Source organism: Pelodiscus sinensis, chromosome 15 (assembly GCF_049634645.1).
Source record: "Pelodiscus sinensis isolate JC-2024 chromosome 15, ASM4963464v1, whole genome shotgun sequence".
Classification (NCBI taxonomy): Eukaryota; Metazoa; Chordata; order Testudines; family Trionychidae; genus Pelodiscus; species Pelodiscus sinensis.
In genome coordinates this window covers 36,154,283-36,177,901 of record NC_134725.1, presented here as the reverse complement: position 1 = coordinate 36,177,901, position 23,619 = coordinate 36,154,283, and the positions used below count along the sequence as shown (strand labels likewise).

At 47.8% G+C, this 23,619-nt stretch overlaps 1 protein-coding gene across 3 annotated transcripts in view; it reads right to left on the bottom strand.

Moving 5' to 3' along the window:
* Positions 1-378: 378 nt before the first annotated feature.
* WSCD2 (WSC domain containing 2) overlaps positions 379-23,619 on the bottom strand; it is a 229,759-nt gene continuing 206,518 nt past the window's right edge. For 2 of the 3 annotated variants that reach the window (XM_075898761.1, XM_075898762.1), the window contains exon 9: positions 16,459-18,444. In XM_075898761.1, coding sequence (XP_075754876.1) covers positions 18,092-18,444 — 353 coding nt within the window. In that variant the 3' untranslated portion in view covers positions 16,459-18,091. Of the gene's footprint in view, positions 795-16,458; positions 18,445-23,619 lie in introns of those variants that run through there. The other variant, XM_014572916.3, reaches the window with a different exon arrangement.

The following is a 23,619-nucleotide window of genomic DNA, read 5'->3' as shown; positions in this document are numbered from 1 at the left end:
AAAACCTGTTGTGAGAACAAGGGGTGTCATTCCTGCCAGGGTATAGGGCAGAGACCAAGCAGCTAGCCAGGGCCTTTGAGCAGCCATGCACCACTGCCATCTGGCAGGCCCATCAGGGGACTGTGTGTACCCAAGAGGCCCCAAGGATTAGTTTCAGCCAAGGACACCTATGACACTGTCCCCACAACAGGCTTCTGCATTGCCCCTCTGTGCCTGTCCTCCCCACCCCTCCCTTCCTTTGCCCTTCCCACCTTCCCTTCCCCTCCCCTCCCCTGCAGATAAAATAAACCAGATTTCTTGGTTTGAAACAAAAAACTTACTGCTATATTTATTTGGGGATAAATATAACTAGGGAGGGACTGGAAAAAGAACCTGGGAGAGGGGAGGAGGAGAGAGGAAGGAGGAAGAGAGGAGAGGAAGAGCTCAGGGATTGGTCTGGAATTGGTGCCTGATTCAGGTGTCCCCATCACCTCATGTGTGGGACCCTTGGTGGCCACAGGGGGAACTAGGGAGAGAAGCCAGAGGGATGGGGCAGGAGCGGGAGCAGGGATGGGACCAAGGGCAGAAGCAGGTGCTGAGGAGACCTGGAGGGACCTGGGAGGAAACAGATGCGGGAAGGCAGCTGCTGGACTGTTCAATGGCAGTGACCAGGCAGTCAACAGTGATGGTGCATGATGTGCACATGCTCCAGGTCTGCTCCAAGTCCTCATAGGGTCATCTACGCTGGCAGCTCTTGCGGGGTTGGGAGACTGGCACGGGAGGTGGTAGATGCACCATGCTCACATCTGGGCCAGCTGTGAAGAACAAAGAGAAGGATAGTCATGCCAGGGCTTTATTTATGTTCCCAGGTGCCACCATTTTTAAATGCCTGGTAGTTTGGACTCCCTGCCCACAGCTACACGCAGCATGGGCTAGGTAGTTCAAAATGATCTGGACAAACTGGAGAAACGGTCTGAGGTAAAGAGGTTGAAGTTTAATAAGGACAAATGCAGAGTGCTCCACTTAGGAAGGAACAATCAGTTTCACACATACAGAATGAGAAGCGACTGTTTAGGAAGGAGTATGGCAGAAAGGGATCTAGGGGTCAGAATGGACCACAAACTAAATATGAATCAATAGTGTGACACTGTTGTGAAAAAAGCAAACATGATTCTGGGAAGCATTAACAGGAGTGTTGTGAGCGAGAGAAGTCATTCTTCCACTCTACTCTGCACTGATTAGGCCTCAGTTGGAGTATCATATCCAATTCTGGGCACCACATTTCAAGAAAAATGTGGAGAAATTAGAGAAGGTCTAAAGAAGAGCAACAAGAATGATGAGAGGTCTAGAAAACATGAGCTATGAAGGAAGACTGAAAGAATTGGGCTTGTTTAGTTTGAAAAAGAGAAGATTGAGAGGGGGCACAATAGCTGTTTTCAAGTATCTAAAAGGGTGTCATAAGGAGAAGAGAGAAAATTGTTCTCCTTGGCCTCTGAGGATAGAGAAGCAATGGATTTAAACTGCAGCAAGGGAGGTTTAGATTGGACATTAGGAAAAACTTCCTAACTGTCAGGGTGGGTAATCACTGGAATAAATTTCCCAGGGAGGTTGTGGAATCTCCATCTGGAGATATTTAAGAATTGATTAGATAGACATCTATCAGGGATGATCTAGATGGTGCTTGGTCCTGCCGTGAGGGCAGAGGACTGGACTTGATGACCTCTCAAGGTCCCTTCCAGTTCTAGTGTTCTGTGACTCTATGGGTATATCTACACTAGCTACCCTAGTTCGAACTAGGGTGGTTAATGCAGTCAATCAAACTTGCAAATGAAGCCCGGGATTAAAATATCCCGGGCTTTATTTGCATGTTCCCAGGTGCCACCATTTTTAAATGCCTGGTAGTTCGGACTCCCTGCCCACAGCTACACGCAGCATGGGCTAGGTAGTTCGAACTAAAGCCCCTAATTTGGACTACCGTTACTCCTCCTGCAATGGCTAGTGTAGACATACTCTATGATTCTATGACCCGGTACCTGAAGCCTAGCCCTAATGTGTGAGCCGACACTGAAAAGCTTTGGCTTACATGATGGCGATGTACTTTGAGCAAGGGTATCTGTGACCTATGCAGAAGGCAGTCATGCAGGGGCGTGGATGTCCCAGGGGAGCCTTGCTATCCTCATACCCTAGGGAAAAGCCAGCAAGGAAGGTACTAGCCAGGCCACAAGCCTGCAGATGGGAGAAGGGTGATGGGGCAACTCGACTTCCCTCTGTGCCCCACACACTCTGGCTACATCTACACTGGCATGATTTTCCCGAAATGCTTTTAACGGAAAAGTTTTCCATTAAAAGCATTTTCAGAAAAGTGCGTCTAGATTGGCAGGACCCTTTTCCGGAAAAGCGTCTGTGGCCAAGCTAGACACGCTTTTCCGCAAAAAAGCCCTGATTGCCATTTTCGCGATCGGGGCTTTTTTGCGGAAAACAAATCTCTGCAGTCTACACTGGCCCTTTTGTGCAAAAGTTTTTTGGAAAAAGACTTTTACCCGAACGGGAGCAGCATAGTATTTCCGGAAAATCACTGACGATCTTACATGAGATCGTCTGTGCTTTTCCAGAAATTCAAGCGGCCAATGTAGACGGCTGGCAAGTTTTTCCGGAAAAGCAACTGCTTTTCCGGAAAAAGTGGCCAGTCTAGACATAGCCTCTGGGTATGGCATTGATGTCATCACTTGGAGAGAACTTCTATCCCCGCCCACTAGAGAAGAGGGGAGAGGGTGTTGGGGGAGGTATGTGTGTGAGCAGCTGATGCTACTTGCTGGAGAGGGTACTATTGGGGTCCCCTCTTCTTTCTCCCCCCAGAAGGTTCCCATGCAGAGGCTTGGTATCCTCTACCTCGCTGTGCTTGCCCGGGAGCGGATGCAGCCCTGGGAGTGTGGACATGACCATGTGCCATGTGCAGCACTGCTGTGTGTGTACATGACCCCAGACTCCTTAGTGGTGGCTTGTGGAGGGAAGGTGTCCCACCGCAGCGTACAGAGTAAGACAGGCCTCTCTGGCAACTTTGTGAGAAGGAGCAAAAGGTTCCTGTGGGGGAGCCTCATGTGGCTGCCTGCTCCAGACTGGCGCTCCCTGTGTACTCACATGCACAGGCTGCTGTGCGATTCCCAGGCTGAGAAGGCCGAGCGAGGAACGAGCAGAGCCTCACCATTGAGAGATTCTGGGAGGGGCATACTGGTCCCAATGCGATGGTGACCTCCTGGCTTATGGGCATCATGTCCCCAATTCCCTACCCTGAGCTCCCTTCTGCACTCAACCTATGTCCCAGATCCCAGACCCTCTCCATAGAAAAGTGCAGGGTTACCAAATTTAGGAGTGTCTCCCAACACAAATTATTTAGGAGTGTCTCCCAACACAATTATTGCCACTCCTGCCCTAGCAGGCCAGCATGCACTCTGTCAGCAGGGTGGAAATGCTGCACAAAGCTATTTAAAATTAGATCCTGGTCAGAAAATTGTCTAGGTAAAAATGGCTCCCTTTTACCTTCAGGATCTACTCCCTAGGAGGCTCCATCATCGTACTACAGGTTGAACCTCTCTAGTCCAGAACTCTCTAGTCCGGCAACATCGTGGTCTGGCATGATTTTAGTTAGCCGGATGTCCACTTGTCATGGGTGTGCCCAAGTTTCACGTGATGCCATAAAGTTTGTTTACAGCCACCAGACCTGGCTCCCAGTGTTCTGTGCTGTTATTTACCTCTGATTTGCCCCTAAATGTCTCCTAAGAGTAGAAGTATTTATAATGATGTTAGACTATATTGATCTCCTATGATAAGGAAAATGTTCTGGTTCAGCACCAGTCAGGTCCCAAGGATGCTGGACTAGAGAGGTTCAACCTGTAATAACATAATGCCTTTCACTGTGCTTAGTCCCTGCTAGGCTAACCAGCAACACAGAGGTAGTTTGGGCCCATTAGCAAAGGCTTGTTCCTGGCACGGCAGCTGCCTCCATGTAGAGTTAGTGACTGCTTTGCTGCCTGCTAGCACTTTGCTAACATAAGCCATCACCTGTTCTGCCTGTCGGACAGAGCTGGGAGTGATCCTGCATTTATGGGGCATGGACCCTCATGATTCAACCCTATAGAGCCCGATTGCAGAATCTCCATTGCTGGTGAAGAAAGAAGAGACAGAAAGAAGCCAAGTTCCAGTCTGTGGCTCTGGCTGTTAGAAAACATCAACTCCTGACTTGCAAATTTGATCCAATCTGACATGGAATCTGAGTCAGAAAATTTGCATTGGAGCAAATGTACATCACTGCAAGGAACCTAAGAGAGCATCTGGGGATAGTCAAACTGTACAGAGGGGCACCCAGCGGAGCTCACAGAGTGTGTATGGCTGTATTTTGAACATTTACACAATCTGCTGTCATCAGAGTCTCATTCTGGGGACTTGTTTGCAGTGTTCCCTGTAAGCTGAATGCTTGGGCAGCCACACAGGAGAGATTCAGGTGCTGCCCAGCTGATTAGCAGAGTGCCTACAGTGGTAGCATGTGTCCCTACTGATGGTGCACAATTACACATGCCTCAGTGCACATAATAAACTTTGTTCCACACATGGATGGAAAAAGTAAGAGGGAATATTGCTTTCTTGGGTGGAGCTTATTTTGTGGGTGGACCTTGAAAGAGGACCACTTCCCCCTTCTCTCCCTCAGCCTCTCTTTTCAGAGTTCATTGTAGGTAACATCTGCAACGGGCATTATTGTCTCATAATACACTGACAGAAGGGTGGTAGTGCTTTGGGAAAAGGTCCTGTAAAAAGGTGAATCAGAATGTGCTGACATGGCTCTTCCTGGGAACATCTGTAAGGCAACAGTGTATGTGCAATCAAATGTTCAACAGGCAATTACCAGAAGGTAATGACTTAAATTGCTCAATTTCATTGCAAAAAGCAATTGCAGTGAAATAAGTGAATTAAACTTCTGTGATCCTTAAAGCCACAGGAAAAAAGGCAGCTGATATTGTTAGCATTCGGAGGGTTTCCTCTGTTATTGTGCAAGCTTTAAGGTTTGTTTTCCTCTTTCCACTGGAAATATATCTGATCTATTTCTGAAATGCCCCTTTAATCAGGCAAAGCTAGGCTGTGTGTAAGTAGGCACCATTAAAAAAATCATGGCATTTGCTTCAATGTATGAAAGAACAAGAGGAAACAATCTTGAGGTCCAATCCTGTTCCCAGTGAGGTTGATATTTCTGTCCCCAATGTTTATGGCCACTTTGCAGCTGTTATGTACCTACATTGTCCTAGCGTAATTCTCACCATGCCCAACAACTACCAATATTTCCAGGTTTCCAAAGTAAAATCAAGAAACACCAAAGTAGTATTTTGAAAGGAAGGATGGCCCAGTGGTTAGAGCACTAACCTAGGCGTTGGAGACCTGAGTGCAAGACTCTGCTCTGGGACAGACTTCCTGATTAATAGGTAGTAGGTTTAAAGACAACTAAAGAAAGTATTTCTTCACACAGTGCATAGTCAACCTGTGGAACTCCTTGCCGGAGGACTTTGTGAAGAGAGCTACATACATTCACGGAGGATATGGCTATTGGCCAAGATAGGCAGGAATGGAGTCTCTAGCCTCTGTTTGTTAGAAACTGGAAATGGATGACATGGGAGGGATCACTTGATGGTTCCCTGTTCTGTTTATTCCCTCTGGGGCACCTGGCATTGGCCATTGTTGGAAGATAGGACATTGGGTCTGACCCACTCTGGCTGCTTTTATGCTCTGGTGTGTGACTCTTGGTAAGTTATTTAGCTGTTCTATGCCTCCATTCCTCTCTCAGGCTACATCTATACTGCAGCCTTCTTCCGCAAAAGCTTATGCAAGTGAAGTGCAGAGTAGAATATTGCTGCACTTCATTTGCATAATTAATTAGCAGCCATTTTTGTGCAAGCAGCTTTTGCTCAAAAAGGAGCTGTTTAGATGGCAAAAAAACCCTCTTGTGCAAGAGCTGTTCATCCTCCGCACTTCATTTACATAAGCTTTTGCGGAAGAAGGCTGCAGTATAGACATAGCCTCTGTAAAACAGGGTTAATAACACTGCCCTATCTCAAAGAAGTGTTATGTGGATAGATACATTAAGTCTAGAGAACTAACAGCTGTACGGTATGACCTTGAGCACGTTGCTTACTTCCCCTACCTAAGTTTCCTTAGGCATGAAATGACCTTCCCAGGCACTCTTCCTTCACAAGGGCTATGTCTACACTGGCAGGTTCTTGCACAAGAGTGGCCGTTCTTCCGCAGAGCGTCCACACTGCCTGCCCGCTCTTACGCAAGAAGAGTTACAGTAAAGCGTGGGAAGAGAGGGCTTCTTGCGCAAGAGCTATGCTCTTTTCTAGCAAGTGTAAGCAGGGGTTTCTTGCTCAAGAAAGCCCTACGGCTAAAATGGCCATCAGAGCTTTCTTACACAAGAAAGCGTCCACGCTGCCATGGGTGCTCTTGCGCAAAAGTACATGGCAGTGTGGATGTGTTCTTGCGCAAGGGTTCTAGTGCAAGAACCCTTGCGCAAGATGTTCTTCCGCAAGAACCCACCAGTGTAGACATAGCCCAGGTGTTCTGAGAGCAACCTCTTATTGGTGCCGCATTTTGAGATGTTGGGATAAACGGGAAAGTATAAATGTGTGATCATTGATTTATGGAGTCACTGACTGTGAAGGCCAGAAAGGGACCATGACGGTCTAGTGTGACTTCCTGCATAACAGAGGTCAGAGACTTCCAGTGACTCCTGCTTCAAGGCGGTAACTCCTGGCTGAGCTGCAGCCTCTGTTTTAGAAAGACATCCAACCTCGATTTTAGGCCTTCAAGTGATAGCGAAATTGTTATGTGTCAAGGTCAGTGTTTCCAATGTTTTAAATTTACCCTTGCTGTTAAAAACTTGCTCCTTATTTATGCAGTGATTTCAACAGTGAAAATCAGGCAGGACTGCATTGTGCGATTTTAACTATACACAGCATGGATCTGCAAAAAGATAGGTGTCCCCTGCAATGTTCCCTCTAATTTTTGCCATTCAAGTGTGGACTAATTTTTGTTATGTGCACCAAGGCAGATGGGAATGTGCACCACCAGTAGAAACACATGTTGCCTGCTGTGGGCACTTTGCTAATCAGCTGGGCTGCAGTTGAATCTCTCCTGGGTGGCTGCCCAAGCACTCAGCTTACAGGGAACTCTGGTCCCCTGTTTGATTGCATAGGGAAATTGTTTCATCCCGCAAATAGACATCTTACTAAAGATGGTTACCGGACAGGGTGCTATCATGTGTCTGAAGTCCTTTCCGTCACTGCAGAGATCCAGAGTGATAATGCTACAAAGCGCAGGTTGAGCTGGATTGTAGAGTCAGAGGGTGTGTCTAGACTACAGGGTTTTGTTGACAAAAGTGGACTTTTGTCGACAAAACTATACCTGCGTCCACACTGCCTTTGAGTTATGTCGACATAACGTCAACAGAACTCAGCAGTTTTGTCGATGTATGTAAACCTCATTCTACGAGGAATAACGCCTTTTGTTGACAGAGTTCTGTCATTAGAAGGCATTATTGCATCTACACTGCCCTTTGCGTCTACACTCTAACGTCAACAAAGCGGCTTGCTTTGTTGACAGAACTGGATGGAGTCCAGACGCTTTTTGTCAACAGAAGCTTTGTCGACAGTATCTGTCGACAAAACTTCTGTCAACAAAACCCTGTTGTCTAGACATACCCAGAGAGAACAACAAGGTTTACTTTGCCTTAAAGAAGAGCCCCCTTTGTATTCATTACATTGGAGTCCTATTAAAATATTTAGAAAGTAATATTCAAATGGGACTTCAGGGGGTTATCTGTTTCCTCTGATTTCTGCTCACCATGGATACAGACCAGCCACAATCCTATTTCTCTTTCCTGGTAGATGCTGTCCTAAACTTGGGGTGTGATGTGAAAGGCACATCAGAGCCTGACAGAGCAAAAATACACAGTCCAACCTAGCCCTGAGAGAGATCTGCGGAAACCAGAGAATGGAGTGTCAAAGTAGCCCACAACAACAAGTGACCCTCAGTAGGTTCCAACTTCAAGTTCAGTTTGGGTGGCCTTTGGGAGGTTTGGATGTGATCAGGTCCTGTTGGACCGGGTAACCTTATGAAACAATATGGTGATGCTTCCCAGATCAGACTTATTCAAACACCAGCAATGCCCAGAGCCTGAGTGATAGAAATATGCAGAAAAAAAGGTGATGGCTGAGGCTCTGTCAGGGAAAATTGAAATAATAGAAGGATGCTGCATTCGTTGATAATCACTGCGGGGCATAATTTGTCCAGTTTAGGTCCCTTTTAAAAACATCACCCATTGTGCCCAGATCTGAAGGTGATGGGAGTATTTAAATAGAGAAAGCAAGAGGGGACAATGCAAACCCAGACTCACAATACGATGCACTTTTTAATGACCCATCATTGGAGCAGTTTGCCTAGCAACACAGTAGCTCCTCCACCACTTGGAAGTCTTCAAATGGAGAATGAAGGGTGTTTGTAGTGATCTGTTCTAGTTCAATAAGAAGTCATGGACTGGATGTGAGAGTGTCTGGGTGAAATGCCCTGGCATGCAATATGCAAGATCATCATGGTCCCTTCTGGCCTTGGAATCAATGAACCCATGAATCTTATTGTCCTCCCTGACTCATCACTGATCCTTGACACATAAAGGTCTTTTACCAGAAGGTTGCAGCCTTTCCTGCCAAGTGCCAGCCAGAACAAGCCATGTCTTTGTCAGCTGCTATGTTGTGTGTGTAAGACCAAGGCAAAGCCTGCATGAAAATTGCAGTAGCCCACACCAGGGTACTGTAAATGGGCAAGCACATGTCCGTCCAGAGCGCTGCACTCTGCATAGGCCCCCAACCAGTTCCAGCTCTGTTCTGAGGTCCTAGTGCTACCCTTTAAAGCAGGGGCCCAAAAAACACCTCGGTAAAATGCTGTCCCATGGCCCAGCCAGAGCCTCAGGCAAGCTTCTGGCCTTCTGCACCCCTCACATGCCACATGCCTCAAAGTGGCTGGCTGCAGGGGTCCTGTGCTCATTCTGCACCGTGAACCAAGGATGGGGCTCTGCACCCTGCTTCCCCCCAGCTCAATCTCACAGCTCCCATTGGCTGGAAACTGGCCAAAGGGAGCTGCTTGGGTTGTGCTTGTAGCACAGGCAGCATGTGAAGTAAGAAAACATATGGGCCTTGCAGTTGGCTGCTTTCAGCTGTATGCAAAGGTTTGAAAGGCAGGGAGCCTGTCTAAGGGTCCCACTGGACTACTGGTGGGGACCTGCCAGTTAAGTGCCTCCTGACCAGAGCCTGTCTCTGGCACCCCAGTCTCTCCCTCTCCCCAATTCTCTGCTCCCCCTTCTGCACCCCTACCCCATGAAATACAAACCATCTGCACCCCTGCTCCTGCACCCATATCCCTCCCAGACTTTTCACTCCAATCCACTGTACCAGATCATAACCCAAACTTCTGCAACTCCTTCTGCACCTCTGCCCCATGTTACAACCCTCTCCCAGATCCTGCACCCCCTCCTACATCTCTCCTCCAGGTCAGGTCAGAATCCTCTCCTGCACCCATACCCCCTCCCTGACTCTGCACTCCCTGATGCACCCCAACCCCCTGCTACAGGTCACAGCCCACTCCTTCACCCAAACTCCCTTCCAGAACCCCATCCTCTACCCTGACTTCCTTCTGCATTCAATCTCCATCCCAGGCCTGGCACACCCCATTAATATCATGGAAGACTGCGACCCTTGACCACTTACCAAATTTCTAGAGTGGCTCCCATCAAATATTATTGTCCCCTCCCCCCCCACTTTAAAGCACAGCAGGCTGGGCCCTCATTGTCTCAGGGATGACTTGCTGTTCCAGGACCTGCTCTCAGTGGGCCCTCTGATGCTGGCAGAGTCCATCTTAGGCTTCCAGGTGAGTTCTGTCCTGCTGATAATCTGTCACTCTTAGAGCTTGCCTGCACTGGGATAAAAACCACTACAGCCCCGCAAATCCATGGCTCTCGGCTTTATACCTGTGGGTATCCGCAGCTGCAGGTATGGATGTGGGTAGCCAGGGCTCTGATGTGCATAGCTCAAGTTGTGTAGCTTATTTTGAGCTAAGGATGCGGAGTAGACAAAGGAGGGCTAGTGGCATTCATCATGGAGACAAAACAAAGTGAAGACTTGGCCCCTGTTGCATGGAGCTGAGGGTTTGAATGTGTGTGTCAAGGAATGGGATTTTCAAACGGGGCCAACACTAGCCCTAGCTCTGCTCCTGTTGAAAACAAGGGGAGTTTTAGCATTGGACTGAATGGGAGCAAAGTCAGCCAAGGTGAGCAGCTTTGGAAAATGCTACCCATTGTGAAGTTAATGATAGAAGCGCTGAAAGTACAACAAAGAGACAGGTTGGATTGCATCCCGTTACCAATGCCCCATATTTCTAATCAAAGGGGATTATAAGGTTTAAATTGAAAACTAAGCATAGAGAATGTTTTATGCATGGGATATTGACTCTTAATTCTTTTATCTCTGAGATTAGCTTCCTTGCTCTGTTTTAATTATTTCCAGTGGGGTTTACTGGAATTTTATCTGTTGCTGGGGATCCTTGTAAGAATAAGCTACATGCTACATGCATTTGAATTGTGGCGAAGGCATCACAAACAGCATCAATTAAAAGAATCAAAACTGATAGGGCCATAGACAAAGAGAAAAGGAGTAAATTCCACAATGGCCAGGACTTTAATTCGTGGAAATAATTATAACAGAGAATGGAAATAATGTTCTTAGTGAATCAGTCAACTTTGAACCAAGAGGATGCAAAAGAACTGCCCTTTAAGGGTATTCCAGAGGTAATAAAAATAGCATGAAGGAGCAATTTTGTGTTTTCTTTTCCAGGGGGTTATATCTAGGAACAATAATACGAGAAACTCTCTGTTTAAATAATTTGTCCTGAGAAGTTATTTTCTCCAAGAAGATCCATAAATTGGAGTGGGAAGAGAGCCTGAGACTCCTTACCAGCTCCTACCACAAGGAGCAGCATGAAACCCTTAAGGATCAGTGGGAGGATGCTAGGTCATTGGTGACCCCCTGTAGAAGACACCAGTGGTGAGAGAGGTGAGAGCCCAGGTTCTAGATAAATTCATGGAGGTTAGGTCCATCAATGGCTATTAGCCAGGATGGGATGGAATGGTGTCCCTAGCCTCTGTTTGTCAAAGGCTGGGAATGGGGGGCAGGGGAGGAATCACATGATGATTCCCTGTTCTGTTTACTCCCTCTAGGCCACCTGGCACTGGCCACTGTCGGCAGACAGGATACTGGTCTAGATGGACCTTTGGTCTGACCCAGTATGTTCGTTCCTATGTTCTCTGTCAGCAAGAGTTCTGGGGTTTCTTGCATATTCCCCTGGCATCACAGAGGGGAGCTGCAGACCTGTCATTTAAAACTCAAATTTAAGTGACTCCTAAAATGTTTGTGGGAAAAATTGCCAGAGGAGCTGGTAAAACTTCCTACTTGCAGCCTTCACCCCACATGCATTTTCATTCCATCTTGCAAGTTCTGCTAAACATCATAACAGCCTGTCTGTGGGCAAAGGCATTTCGCTCGGACAAAGCAGACCATTGAGAACTTTGCTGTTTGAGCATAAAGAAGCAGTGTCCTTTGAAATGTGATGTGGTGCTTTCCAGACAGGCCTGATGAAAATCCCATTTGTGTGGCTTCAAGGACGGCTGCACGTTCTTTGAAACGCTTCCTCTTGGCTTGGCAGAGTTGCAGGCATTGGTGATGTGGGACAACACAGGCCCGGCCTCATTGACAGACCCTAGGCCTATGAAATCCTTGGCACGCCATGGCGGGACCTGTGTGAAGTGTTAAGCTATAATTAAATGACTGACTGTAATTTTCTCAGTTTCACTCAAGGCACCACGGAGTCTAATTCCCATTGTACACTGCCGGCTTATGTGTAGAGACATGAATAGCTTTGCTATGGAGCTTTCACAGAACAGCATGAGGAGCCCTGTTGTATTTGGGGTTTTCACTCCCTTTCCAAGAAATCAGTGGAAAGGATTTTCTTACAGGGTGGATCTATACCAGGAGGGCCTGTCTCACAGGCCAATAACTCTGGTGACCACCATCAGGAGAAACAGGGAGTTTCAAAGCACCGTGCTGTACACAAGGGACAGAGAGACCTTTGTGACTGACCTAACTTGTTGTACTAACCTTCTCTGCCTGTCCAAAGGGCAGCCATACTGAAGTGGGCATTACTTAGCTCTTCTTTTTCTCTGCAGTCCCAGCCATCACAAACAGGATAATATTTTGTGCGAAAAGTGAAAAGCAGGCCTATTTTGTCAGGAAAAAAGGATTGTTTATCTCTTTAGCCAGTAAGTTCTATACACTTGTCATATACCCATCCTTGAAACTAAGCACCATTTTACCCACAAAGCTCCCCAGAAGTTTTGTGGTGCAACTGGACATCAAGCAGAACTCTCCTGAATTAATGTTTTGTTGCAGATCTGATTTTGGAAGTGCAAGGTGTCCAACCAATGTACGGACAGGCTGTTCTTGTGGTATTTTTAGCCTTGCAAGAAGAACCAAAAATACGGCGTAGTCTGTGTCTCTAGAAGCAAAGCTGTCCATTACACCTCTTATGAGTGCTTCTCCGAGACCAAGGGGCTTGTGACACTCAAGTAACTGGCGGTTATTATTCTGATGCCTTTGATGCTCATCTGTCAAAGGAATCTAAAAATGTAGCCATGCAGGACTGCTACTGAGAGGGCAAGATGGGGAAAATTAGTGTCCATCTTGTATGAAGGAGACATTTTAGATGATTACCTCCCTCTTGCTATGATGCCTTATGTATTACTAATAACTTGGATGCATTTTCTCCCTCAGCCAAGGCAGCTAAGTCTTCTCTGTCCATAGAACTGCACTATCTCAGCAGTTTCAGCAGAAGCTCTCTGGTGAGTTACTCGATTGTGCAGCATTGGAATATTGTTTTGCAGCATTTTTTCCAGGGAGACAGAATGCTCCTGGTATTGCAGGTAACATCTCACACATACCACGCATTCCTGCTGCTCTGGAAATCCAGGAACTATTAGCACTTAGCCTCTCTCTCAGAGATGCATACCTTGCTCACAGCATGCATGGCTACATCGCCAGGTTCTATATTGGCTTTCTGCAAAGAGCAGCTGTCTACAGATTTACTTTGGGTCACCCCAGAGTAGATTTCTTTGGACACCAGCATAGTTGCTATGCTGCTAGCTCTCCAGCTTGTAAATTTTTTCTCTTCTCCAATTACACATGCAGGCTCCCTTTGGACTATCGATGCTAGATGCCAGCCTGGCATTTTGCTCCATTTTTGCTCAATCGGTCGGTGTTATTCCTGCCTTCTCCTGGCTGCCCATATAAGAATTCATTGTCCTTGCAGTTTGTTCTGAGCAGCATCTGCTCAGAGCAGCAGAAATAATCTCCTCTAAGCAAGGCTGCTATTGAACTTGGCCCAGAAGACTCCCCAAAGACCTCGCATCCCTAATGAAGGGCAGAACTCTCCCGGGGGAGGGAGGGAATGTTCCATTTGTGTCACTGCCCCAGCTGCAGACCACTTGCCCCATGGCGGGCAAAACTGGGGGTGGGGGGATTCTGGGTTGAGGTCCCACTGAAGTAACACATCCTTGAACTTCACCAGATGGTTAGTGTCTGTGTGGAAAAACTCAAGGGGTCTGCCTATGAGGACGTTTAATCTGTGGAGTGTGTGTGTGTAACATTTCTTCTTGCAGTCCCATGCCTTTGTCCCTTACACATTTGGTATCCTTTTTTCCTTCATTCAGACCCCTCCCAAGGCATACGTGTAGCAATACCATTGTGAAGTCCCCAGGCTTTTATGGACCAGTAAGCACACGCTAGTGATGATGGCCCTTTGCTCCATCCCCTTTTGCTCTCTGCTTTCCACTTGTTGCTACATCCTTTCCTGTTCACTGCTTCCATCAGCTGTGCCTGCCAGGTGCCTTTGAGCTGCCTCTGTGGCGACATCTCTGCGTCCCTGGTCGCGCGTCCGTGTGAGTGAGGAGCTGTTCCACAAAACACATGCCAGCACACTGCAGAATATCAACAAAACTCTCATTTAATAGGTGTTAACCTGAGGATTGCTCTGACAGAGGTTGGCAGCCCGGGGACTGCCCCCAAACAAAGGAAAGGGAAACCAGGTTGCTTTCTTTAGCAGTGCACAGACATCTGATCTCAAACAATTGGTCAAAGAAAGAGTTAAAAATGCTGTAGCTACTCCTTACAAAATACATTCAGAGATGAGACCCAACTTGCATTCTAAGGGTTCTGCTTGCACCTAGATAACTAACCAGCCAAAGAAAAGAAAAATCAGGAAGGCAAAGAGAGAAAAAAACATGAAAGCAAACCCCACAGCCTTGGTGTTGCTGTAATTTTCCATTTGGCTATGTCGTTCCCTCAGAGATGTTAGAAAAATATATTTACTTAATTTTTTTCCTCTTCTCAATGTAGTTTGCTTTGCTTTCCTGGAATATAGAGCTATATAGAACTGTGCACTTATTTCTATCAAGATCAAGAGTTAAAAGCCAACTGTCCAGTAACTAACGATATAAAAAGGCTGCGTACAATATATGGCTTTTGCATCTACATCCAAAGCGGACTCGCAGATTATGTTGGCAGGGTAGGGGGCTTGGACTGCAGTGAAGCATTGATCCGGGAATGAATCAGTGGTTTGGAATTTGCTGCGGGACCACATCCAGCTCCTAGGAATGTCGGCTTTACAAAATGATACCTTACTGAAATACACATAGATCCTTTGGTTTGACTCCTTTTTTTTTAAGCAAGAACTCAGAGGCTACAGGGCTCCTGTAATAGCCCCCTCTTGGTGTGGGTGTGGGAGAGTGTCGGAATAGGGTTGCACGGAGCCATCCTAAATTGTGCGCAGCTAGAGAAATTTGTTCCTGCTTTGGGCAAGGTAAACAGCTGGTCTCCCTAAACTTCTCCACCCTCTCCTTAGACATAAAGGACATGGTCACTGCTGATGGACACCCATGTTGCAGAACAAACGGCAGGTTAGAGGAGTGACGGCAGACTCCTTTCTGAGGCTGGAGCACAAACCTGGGCAGGCGTTGGGAGGAGTACGGGAGAATCAGAGTCAAGCAGGCTGAGAGAACCGCTGCTCTTCTCCTGTTGGCTCTGAAAGCTTCCTCACTGCCTTTTCACAGATGAAGGGCTTTTGAAAAGGCTACAAACATTTAGAGCAGTAGGTATTCCGCTGCATGGTTCTCAGTGGCAGCTCAGCTAACGACGGGCCCCCTCCTCTCTGCTGTTGCTGTTCTGTGGACAGGCCGGCCAAAGAGTTTGCAGGGCCCAGGGCGGCATGCTTTGGTTGGCTGTGCTGCATGGCCACCTGGCTCCCAGCCAGGGCAGCGAGTGCATGGCCAGGTGGGTGGGCACCGAGCAGTATGGCACCCTAAAGGTGGGGGCCCCAGGCAAGCCCTGCTCACCTTGCCCAAAGGCCGGGCCTGTCTGTGGATCCCACGTCTGATGTATAATCATAAATAGGCCCATCAGTCAATGTGTGTGTGTGTGTGTGTGTGTGTGTGTGTGTGTGTGTGTGTGTGTAAACAGAGCAGTTGTTCCACATATCTGTGTTTGAAGGGGTCCTGAAACTCCTGGCCTCCTTCTGTTGCTACTGCCACAGCATCAGTGGTTGGAGACCCGGGGCCCCTTTAAATTGCTACCAGGGAGCCATGCTGGGCACTCTGTGCGGCTTTGCAGGGAGGCCAAGCACTGTGTTCCAGGTGGCACCAAGGACTAACAGCCCTCAGCCCTGCCTCTTCTGCCTGAGGTTCCACCCTTTCTGGGAGCATGGAGCCAGGAATCCCCACCCACATCCCATCCCCTGGCCACTGGTTTCTGTCGGTCCCACTGAGCGTAGATCTGCCCACTCCAGACTTTGGGGCCTGAATTTCCCCTCCCCCTCAAATTCTGGGAGCCCAAACTCTGCCTGACATGAAGTTCAGATGCAAACCTCACAGCTATCTAGCACAGTGGTAGGTAAACTGAGGCCCATTGGGGTTCTACGTATGGCCCACAAGACATTTGGTATATTGTTGCCCATGCACAGGGATGCCAGATTCTGCTGGTTTCTGTCCATGTTGGTTCCCCCTGCCCTTCTGTGTATTAATAAAGTCACACACACACACACACACACACACAAAAGAAAGGGCAGGTGAAGTGAGGTGCGTGCTGTTCCCTCTGCATCAATTGACCACCCTGCAAATTCTAGACACACAAGCACAGTTGGCAGAACGGCCTTCTCCTGGGAGACTGCCTTGGTGACAACCACCTTGCAGCGCACGGAGATGAAGGATGACCCTCATGTGGCCCACTCACTAGCCTAGGCTGCCCATCTCTGCTCTAGCACTTGATGCCAAGCCCCAAAGCACTTGACGCCATCCCCGCTTTATGGCTTATGAGCTTTGGAGAGCATGGAGGGAGACCTAGCCCTCCACCTCTCCCTCTTGAGCCTCATTTTTACTCCCAGGCTCTCTGATCCAGTTTTCAGAGGAAACGGAACTCAAATGAACATGAGGCAGGGGACCAGGGGGTCTCCTCTGCCTGACAGCTTCAGGGCTACACAGCCCCTACAACTGCTCCCCCCACCCGGGGGTGACTGTCAGCACCAGAGTATGGGTCAGCTACGAGCCCCTGAGGGATGCCCTTGTGACAGAGCTGACATCTGCGAAGAGCGCACGTGGAAGGGTGACCTTGCACCGATGAAGCAGCAAATATGTGTCTAAAGATAATGGCAGTGTCTGGGATGCTGTGACTAGAATGTCAACAGCCAGCACAGGAGCATGCTCAGGCCTGCCACATCTGCTGCCAAGCCAGTGATGAGAGAGACGGGCAAGGCGCTGGGCAGGAAGAGGTGGGGAGGAGAATGTAGGTGGAGGATGGGGCACATTTGCTCATGTTTAAACCAGTGTAACTCCATTGAGTCCAGCGTGGTTCCTCAGATTTAATCTGACGTAACCATGGCCCTGATCCAGCAAAGTGCTTAGGCACATGCTTAACGTTAGGCATGGGAGTAGTAGAGTCATCCTCCTGGGGCTGCTCCTGTGTTTACAGACCAGTAGGTGCTTAAAGTCAGAAGTTCTTAACCTCTTCCGTACTCAGGCAGGATCATGGGTGGCGGGTAACGTAGACAAGGGAAGGCATTGTCTTCCCAAAATTGCCTACAGTGCCCAGCTGCCCTGGAGGGGCTGGGCCAGCAACCAGTTCCCCGGCTGCCAAAGAGAGTTGAGGCCGTGGTGCGGTGGGGTTGTTGAAGGGTCATGGTCTTGGGGGAAGGGGTGTGGCTTCGGGCAGAAGGGGTGGGGCTTCAGCTTGCCTTCCCCAGCTGAGCCTTCAAGGTGGTTGTGACTCCTGATACTGAGGGTTTGCAATCTCCAGGCTAAGAAGTCGTGCTCTCAGCAAAACACATGGTAAAACAGCTTGCTGGATCATGGCCTACAAGCTGAATTAGGCCTTGGAAATGCATAGTGAGTTTTACTGTTGATCTCCAGCACTAGCCTGCCTCCCAAACTCCAAAGAAGGTTATAAATAAAGAGTTAAGTTATTAGGAATGAATGAAACAGCTCAAATAACATCAGATCACATTTTAAATGCCATGTGTGTGTTCAGCCCCATTCTAACTGGAAAGCGGAGGGTGCAGCTCCTTCCCACCGTTTCTGAGCAGGGTTCACCACTTTGTAAAGTCTGACAAGGGAACAAAACACGCACCCCACACTACAGGAGAGAGAAAGCGGTAAAGACACCAGCAGGGAAGGTCTTCATGTCGCAAATGCAAATTCACAACGGCACGATCCCCGAAGAATTTAGACTCGGCGATGTGTTTGCCACGACATCTTCTCAGCGATGACTGGTGACCATTCTTTTTTCTCATGCAGGGAATTCATTAACAGCTAATAGCAGCAGATGGATAATTGAAAGAAAGCCACCCACTGGGTGGAACTAGATATGGGCTGGGAAAAACCAAGCCTTTCTGTTCTGGGTAGAGTCAGTTCCCCCAAGCCTTATCTTCATCATCTCGGATAATAGTCATCTGGGACTCCTGTGAGGTTTCTGAGTTTTAGCGCCATATCCACAGTTTTAATATAGGTGCTAATCATTTTTCTCATCTCAGGTGTGTAGGGGTCATATTCCAGCTTCCTCAGCCCAGAGCGCTTAAAGTTTCCATCTTTTTGGCCCTCGACACACAAGAGTCTGTCCTCAAAGACCGTGGTGCCCAGGAGGCTCACCATCCTCTTCAGCTGGACAAAGAGATCTCGCTTCAGGTCCTCAAAGTGCACCACCAGGACATTTTTGCCGTATTTCAACCAATCCAAGGTGTGAGTGGCCCACCAGGGGGCGTAATTCTTGATGAATTCTGGCCACTCTGAGAGAAGCAAAGAAAAACCATTAACAAAAGTATCAGTCACTGCCTGTTTGAAGTCACTAGACACAAGGTGGGCCTCTCGTTTCCTAAGCTATCCATTAGTAATATCCATTAGTAATATCGTTCATGATACGGCAGCACGGTGCAAGAGCAACAGTTCCCCTGTGGGAACTAAAAACTCAACCCCTGACCTCATGATATTGCAACGCAAGATTCAAATCCTTCTCCGCTGGATCTCAAAGAGATTGCTCAAGCAGGGCTGGATTGATGCACAGGCAAACTAAGCAGGTGCCTGTGCCCCTGATTTGGGGGGAGAAGACCCAAACTAGAGTGACATTGCGACCCCCCATGGTTGCCAAAGGCCTGGGGATGGATCAAACCAGCCAGCGAGGAAGACACACAGCATTTGGTCTAAGTGTGAGAAGGGGAAGTGTGCTATTAGTGTAGATGGGAGCCAGGACATCAGGACTTCATGACAGGTGAGGTTTTTAGAAGTGGTCCAGAGGAGAGGGGGATGCATTAGCACTCATATTGACTGCGTCTAGGAACCTGTTCCAATCCCAGGGGTAGTTAGGAGCCAGTCCTGGAGTCAGCATTGGGGGAAAGAATTGGAGGGGGCTGAGGCTTAGGCAAGGAGGATGGGGCGCAGATATCTGGCAGGCTGAAGACTTGATAGCAGTATCTACTCTGGGTCACGGATTGTGCTGTGGGTGTGTTCTTCACCCTGACTCAGGCTGCCCAAGGGATATACGGTCTTAGAGCTTTTAGCACGGGAACGTTTTCCCCAGGCTTGTCTGAGATGCATCCACTTCTCTTCCTCAACAAGGAGGGACAAGTGAGAGAGGGAATTAGACAGGGAATGTGTGTGTCAAATGCCCTGGCAGTAGATATGGCTTGTTTTCTTCCTTCCTGCCATCAGCCTGCATTCCTTTCCTTTTCCCAGAAGAACACAGACTCATAGAACACTAGAACTGGAAGGAACCTCAAGAGGTCATTGATTCCAGGCTACTGCCTTCACGGCAGGACCAAGCACCAGCTAGACCATCTCTGACAGATGTCTGTCCAACCTACTCTTAAATATTCCCCTGTGACAGAGATTCCATAACCTCCCTAGGCTGAAGCTCCCCTCCATAGGAAGGCAGGCTCTCTGAAACGTTAGTGTTGTGCTGTTGCGCTCTCCCTTTGAGCCTTCAAGCAAGCCCAGGAGTCACATCACTGTATGTCTTGCTTGCTCTGTACGCTCAGGCCAGTGACCTGCCTTCTCTGTGTCTCATTGCCCATTCCTGTAAAAAGGGATCGTGAGTTATACTTGTTGTGATACATGCCTAATTTACTAGGGTGTAACAAGGTCTAATTAATGAATATTCAGGTGTGGGGTGAAAATCAGACCCATGCTATGGCTAAGAGGTCCACGCCGAATTCCCATTCATTTTAACCGGAAACAGGTATCCAAAGTCTTATCCGGGTTGAACGTCTTAATGCCTATATGAAAACCCTCCATTCCCAGCCCCTCTATAAAATACAATGAGATCTTCTAACAACAGGCAGGAGAAGTGTGCAAATTATGATGATAATGAAGGCAATATAAAATGCGTGCTTATAAAATTTACAGATGACACCGTGGAGGGCAGAATTTGAATGAAAAATGACCTTAACAAATTGGAGAATTGATTTGAAATCAATCAGATGAAATTAAATGAAGATAAATGCCAAGTGCTTTACTTAGGAAGGAAAAATCAACTGCACAACTATAAAATGGGGAGTAACTGGCGAGGCAGTCGTATGGCTACACAGGATCATGTGTAGTGAATAAAAGTCGGCAGTCTGAGACAACAGCGAAAAAGGCTCAGGTTCCGAGGTGTATTAGCAGGCATATTCTATGCAAGACATGGAGGTAGTTGTCTTGCTCTGCTCAGCACAGGTAAAAATCTAGCTGCATTGCTATGTCCAGTTCTGGGCACCACTCTTTTAAAGGGAACAATGAAAATGATCTGAGGTTTAGAACCCCTGGCCTGTGAGGCAAGGTAAAACAAACTGGGCCTTGTAGGGTCTTGAGAAAAGAGGACTGTGGCAGGAAGACCTGAGAACAGTCTTCACATATATTCAGGGGTGTTACAAAAAGGGTGGTAGTCAATTGTTCTCCATGTCCATTGATGGCAGTGTAACGCCAGCAGGAGGACCTGAACCTGGGACCTCTGAGCTGGCTGTCATTGAAGGCTGTAGCGCTAACTCACGGCATGTCTACACAAGAAGTTATTTTGAAATAACTCCCCTTATTTCAAAGTAACAAGACCAACATCCACACTACCAAGCCTGTTATTTCAAAATAATAACTCCTGCTTGGGAAGAGGCATAAGCTTCTTTCAAAATAGTTATTTCTGGAGTTATTATTTCAAAATAACTTGTTTCGATATAACTCCTGGGCTACGTCTACATTGGCCCCTTCTCCGGAAGAGGCATGCAAAGCAGGCAAGTAAGAATAGGGAAATCTGTGGGGGATTTAAATATCCCCCGCGGGATTTAAATAAACATGGCCGCCGCTTTTTTTCCGGCTTGGGGAAAAGCTGGACAAGAGCGTCTAGACTGGCGCGATCCTCCGGAATAAAGCCCTTGCAAGTAGGAATAAGAGATCCTCCGGAAAAGGGCTTTATTCCAGAGGATCGTGCCAGTCTAGATGCTCTTTTCCGGCTTTTCCTCAAGCCAGAAAAAAAGCGGCGGCCATGTTTATTTAAATCCCGCAGGGGATATTTAAATCCCCCGCGGATTTCCCTATTCTGACTTGCCTGCTTTGCATGCCTATTCCAGAGAAGGGGCCAGTGTAGACGTAGCCCTCGTGTAGACATAGCCTTCTTCTCTCTCTCTGTAAGTGGTCTAAGTTCCCGTGCCTGGGACAGTGGCCCTGACCAGCAGTTGTGTGGGTTACAGCAGCACAAGGAATGATGGGCTTAGTCTAATGCCATGGAAGTGTAAGTTAGCTGTTTGGGAAAACCTTCCTAACTGTAAGGGGAGTTAAGCTCTGGTATAGGCTTCCAAGGGAGATTGTGGAATCCCCATCATGGGAAGCGTTTAAGAATTTTCCGCTGGCATGATTTTCCGCTAATGCTTTTAATGGAAAAGTTTTCCGTTAAAAGCATTTTCGGAAGAGAGCGCCTAGATTGGCACAGACGCTTTTCTGCAAAAGCACTGTTTGCAAAAAAGCGTCCGTGCCAATCTAGACGCGCTTTTCCGCAAAAAAGCCCCGATTGCCATTTTCGCCATCGGGGCTTTTTTGCGCAAAACAAATCTGAGCTGTCTACACTGGCCCTTTTGCGCAAAAGCTTTGCGGAAAAGGACTTTTGCCCGAACGGGAGCAGCATAATATTTCCGCAAGAAGCACTGATTTCAGACAGTAGGAAGTCAGTGTTCTTGTGGAAATTCAAGCAGCCAGTCTAGACAGCTGGCAAGTTTTTCCGCAAATGCAGCTGCTTTTGCGGAAAAACTTGCCAGTCTAGGTTTGTTTGATCCTACCAGCACAAGCAGCTGGATTTGAGGACTTCTCCAGGTCCCATCCAGCCTGACATTACCATAATTCGGAGTGATTTTGACTGTGATAAATGCTGCCATATTTTAATGGTAGAAGAGGGAGGTGCTTTTCTAACACACACTTGTTCATGTCTCTGAACTATCATGTCTCTAATCTTAACTGCCACCTTACAGAACTTAACGGATCCCACATTCCTACCCCTACCCAAGTCTTTTTTCTGTTAAGGACCTTGAGTTTTTCCAATAATGGTTGAGTCACTCTCTGCAGCCCATCTGCTGAGGAGAAATCTTTTCATACTGTACGCAAACTTCATGTGAAACGCGTCACATGTCGTTGGCATCAAGTCACCTAGCTGACCTTGCCAGAAAGAGTTTTACCAAAAATTTCCTAAAACTGCATTAAGACTGAAACTTCTCATCTGTATCCCTGTACCTTTCCTCCCCTATTTGCTTCTCTTGACTCTGCTGAGGTGCTGCTTGCTTCTAAAGTCAATGGGACTGGCTCACTTTCGGTACACAGAACTGGTAAGATTTCCATGACAACAGTGTCATGTGAGCTGGAAATCTCAGCAACTGAGGCAAGGTAATGCCTGCCTTGTTTTCACTTCTACTGTTGGTGGCAACCACGGCATGGCCCCACCTCCACCCCCTTGGCATTTAATCAGCCTAGGCCCTGCATTCCTTTGTGCTACTTGGGCTTTTGGGGTTTAATCAAGGTTGCTATTACTTACCACCCGTCACTCCTGAAATTGAATGTGAATAGTTTGCCTAATCACAGCGCTGAGTTTTGAGATTGACTTTATTGTGGGTTATGGGGGAGGGAAAGCAGGTCTATATTAAGGGAGAAAGCCCACCTAAGACATGCAACTCCAGCTATGTGAATAGTGTAACTGGAGTCGACAGACTTTAGATCGATTTTCTGCGGCATCCCTACTGCAAGAGGCTAACGGGAGAGTTTCTCCTGTCAGCTTCCTTTACTCCTTGTGACTCAGTGGAATACTGGAGTTGACAGAAGCATTATCAGCAGTCAATTTAGCGGGCCTTACTAGGGATGTTAAATATCGGTTAATTGAATAGTCGAGTAACCTCATGAAATTTTATCAGTTAGTCAACTATTTGATAGTCCCCAGGGGCAGTCAGTGTACCAGAGGCAGCAGTGCAGGGTGCCAGGTGGGAGCTGGTCTCTGAGGGGAGCCAGTTTAAAAACCAGCTCCCCTCATGAACCGGCTGCCTGTCACCCTGTGCTGCTGCTTCTGAGAAAGAGGCAGCAGTACGGGGTGGCAGCAGCCCCTCTCCAGGGGTGGGTCTGAGCTCCTGGATCTGGTGAGAGCCAGAACTGAGCTGGCCTGCCTGTCCGCCCAGCTCCCAATACACTTGAAATGCAGAGCTGCAAGAGGATAGGTCCCGGACCCAGAGCAAGCCAGGACTGAGCCAGGCTCTTGGCTAGCCTGCTAAAAAATGTACTGGCAGGGAGGAGAGGGAAATGCGGGTAGTCTATAGCATTAACCGATAAGCTTTTTCTTATTGGTTAATTGGTTAATCGACTACACTGTAACATCTCTAGTCCTTACTAGACCCACTAAATCAAACCACAGGAGATTGATCTTCACAGTGTGGATCTCTGGGTAAGTGGAGACAAACCCTGCGAGAGAA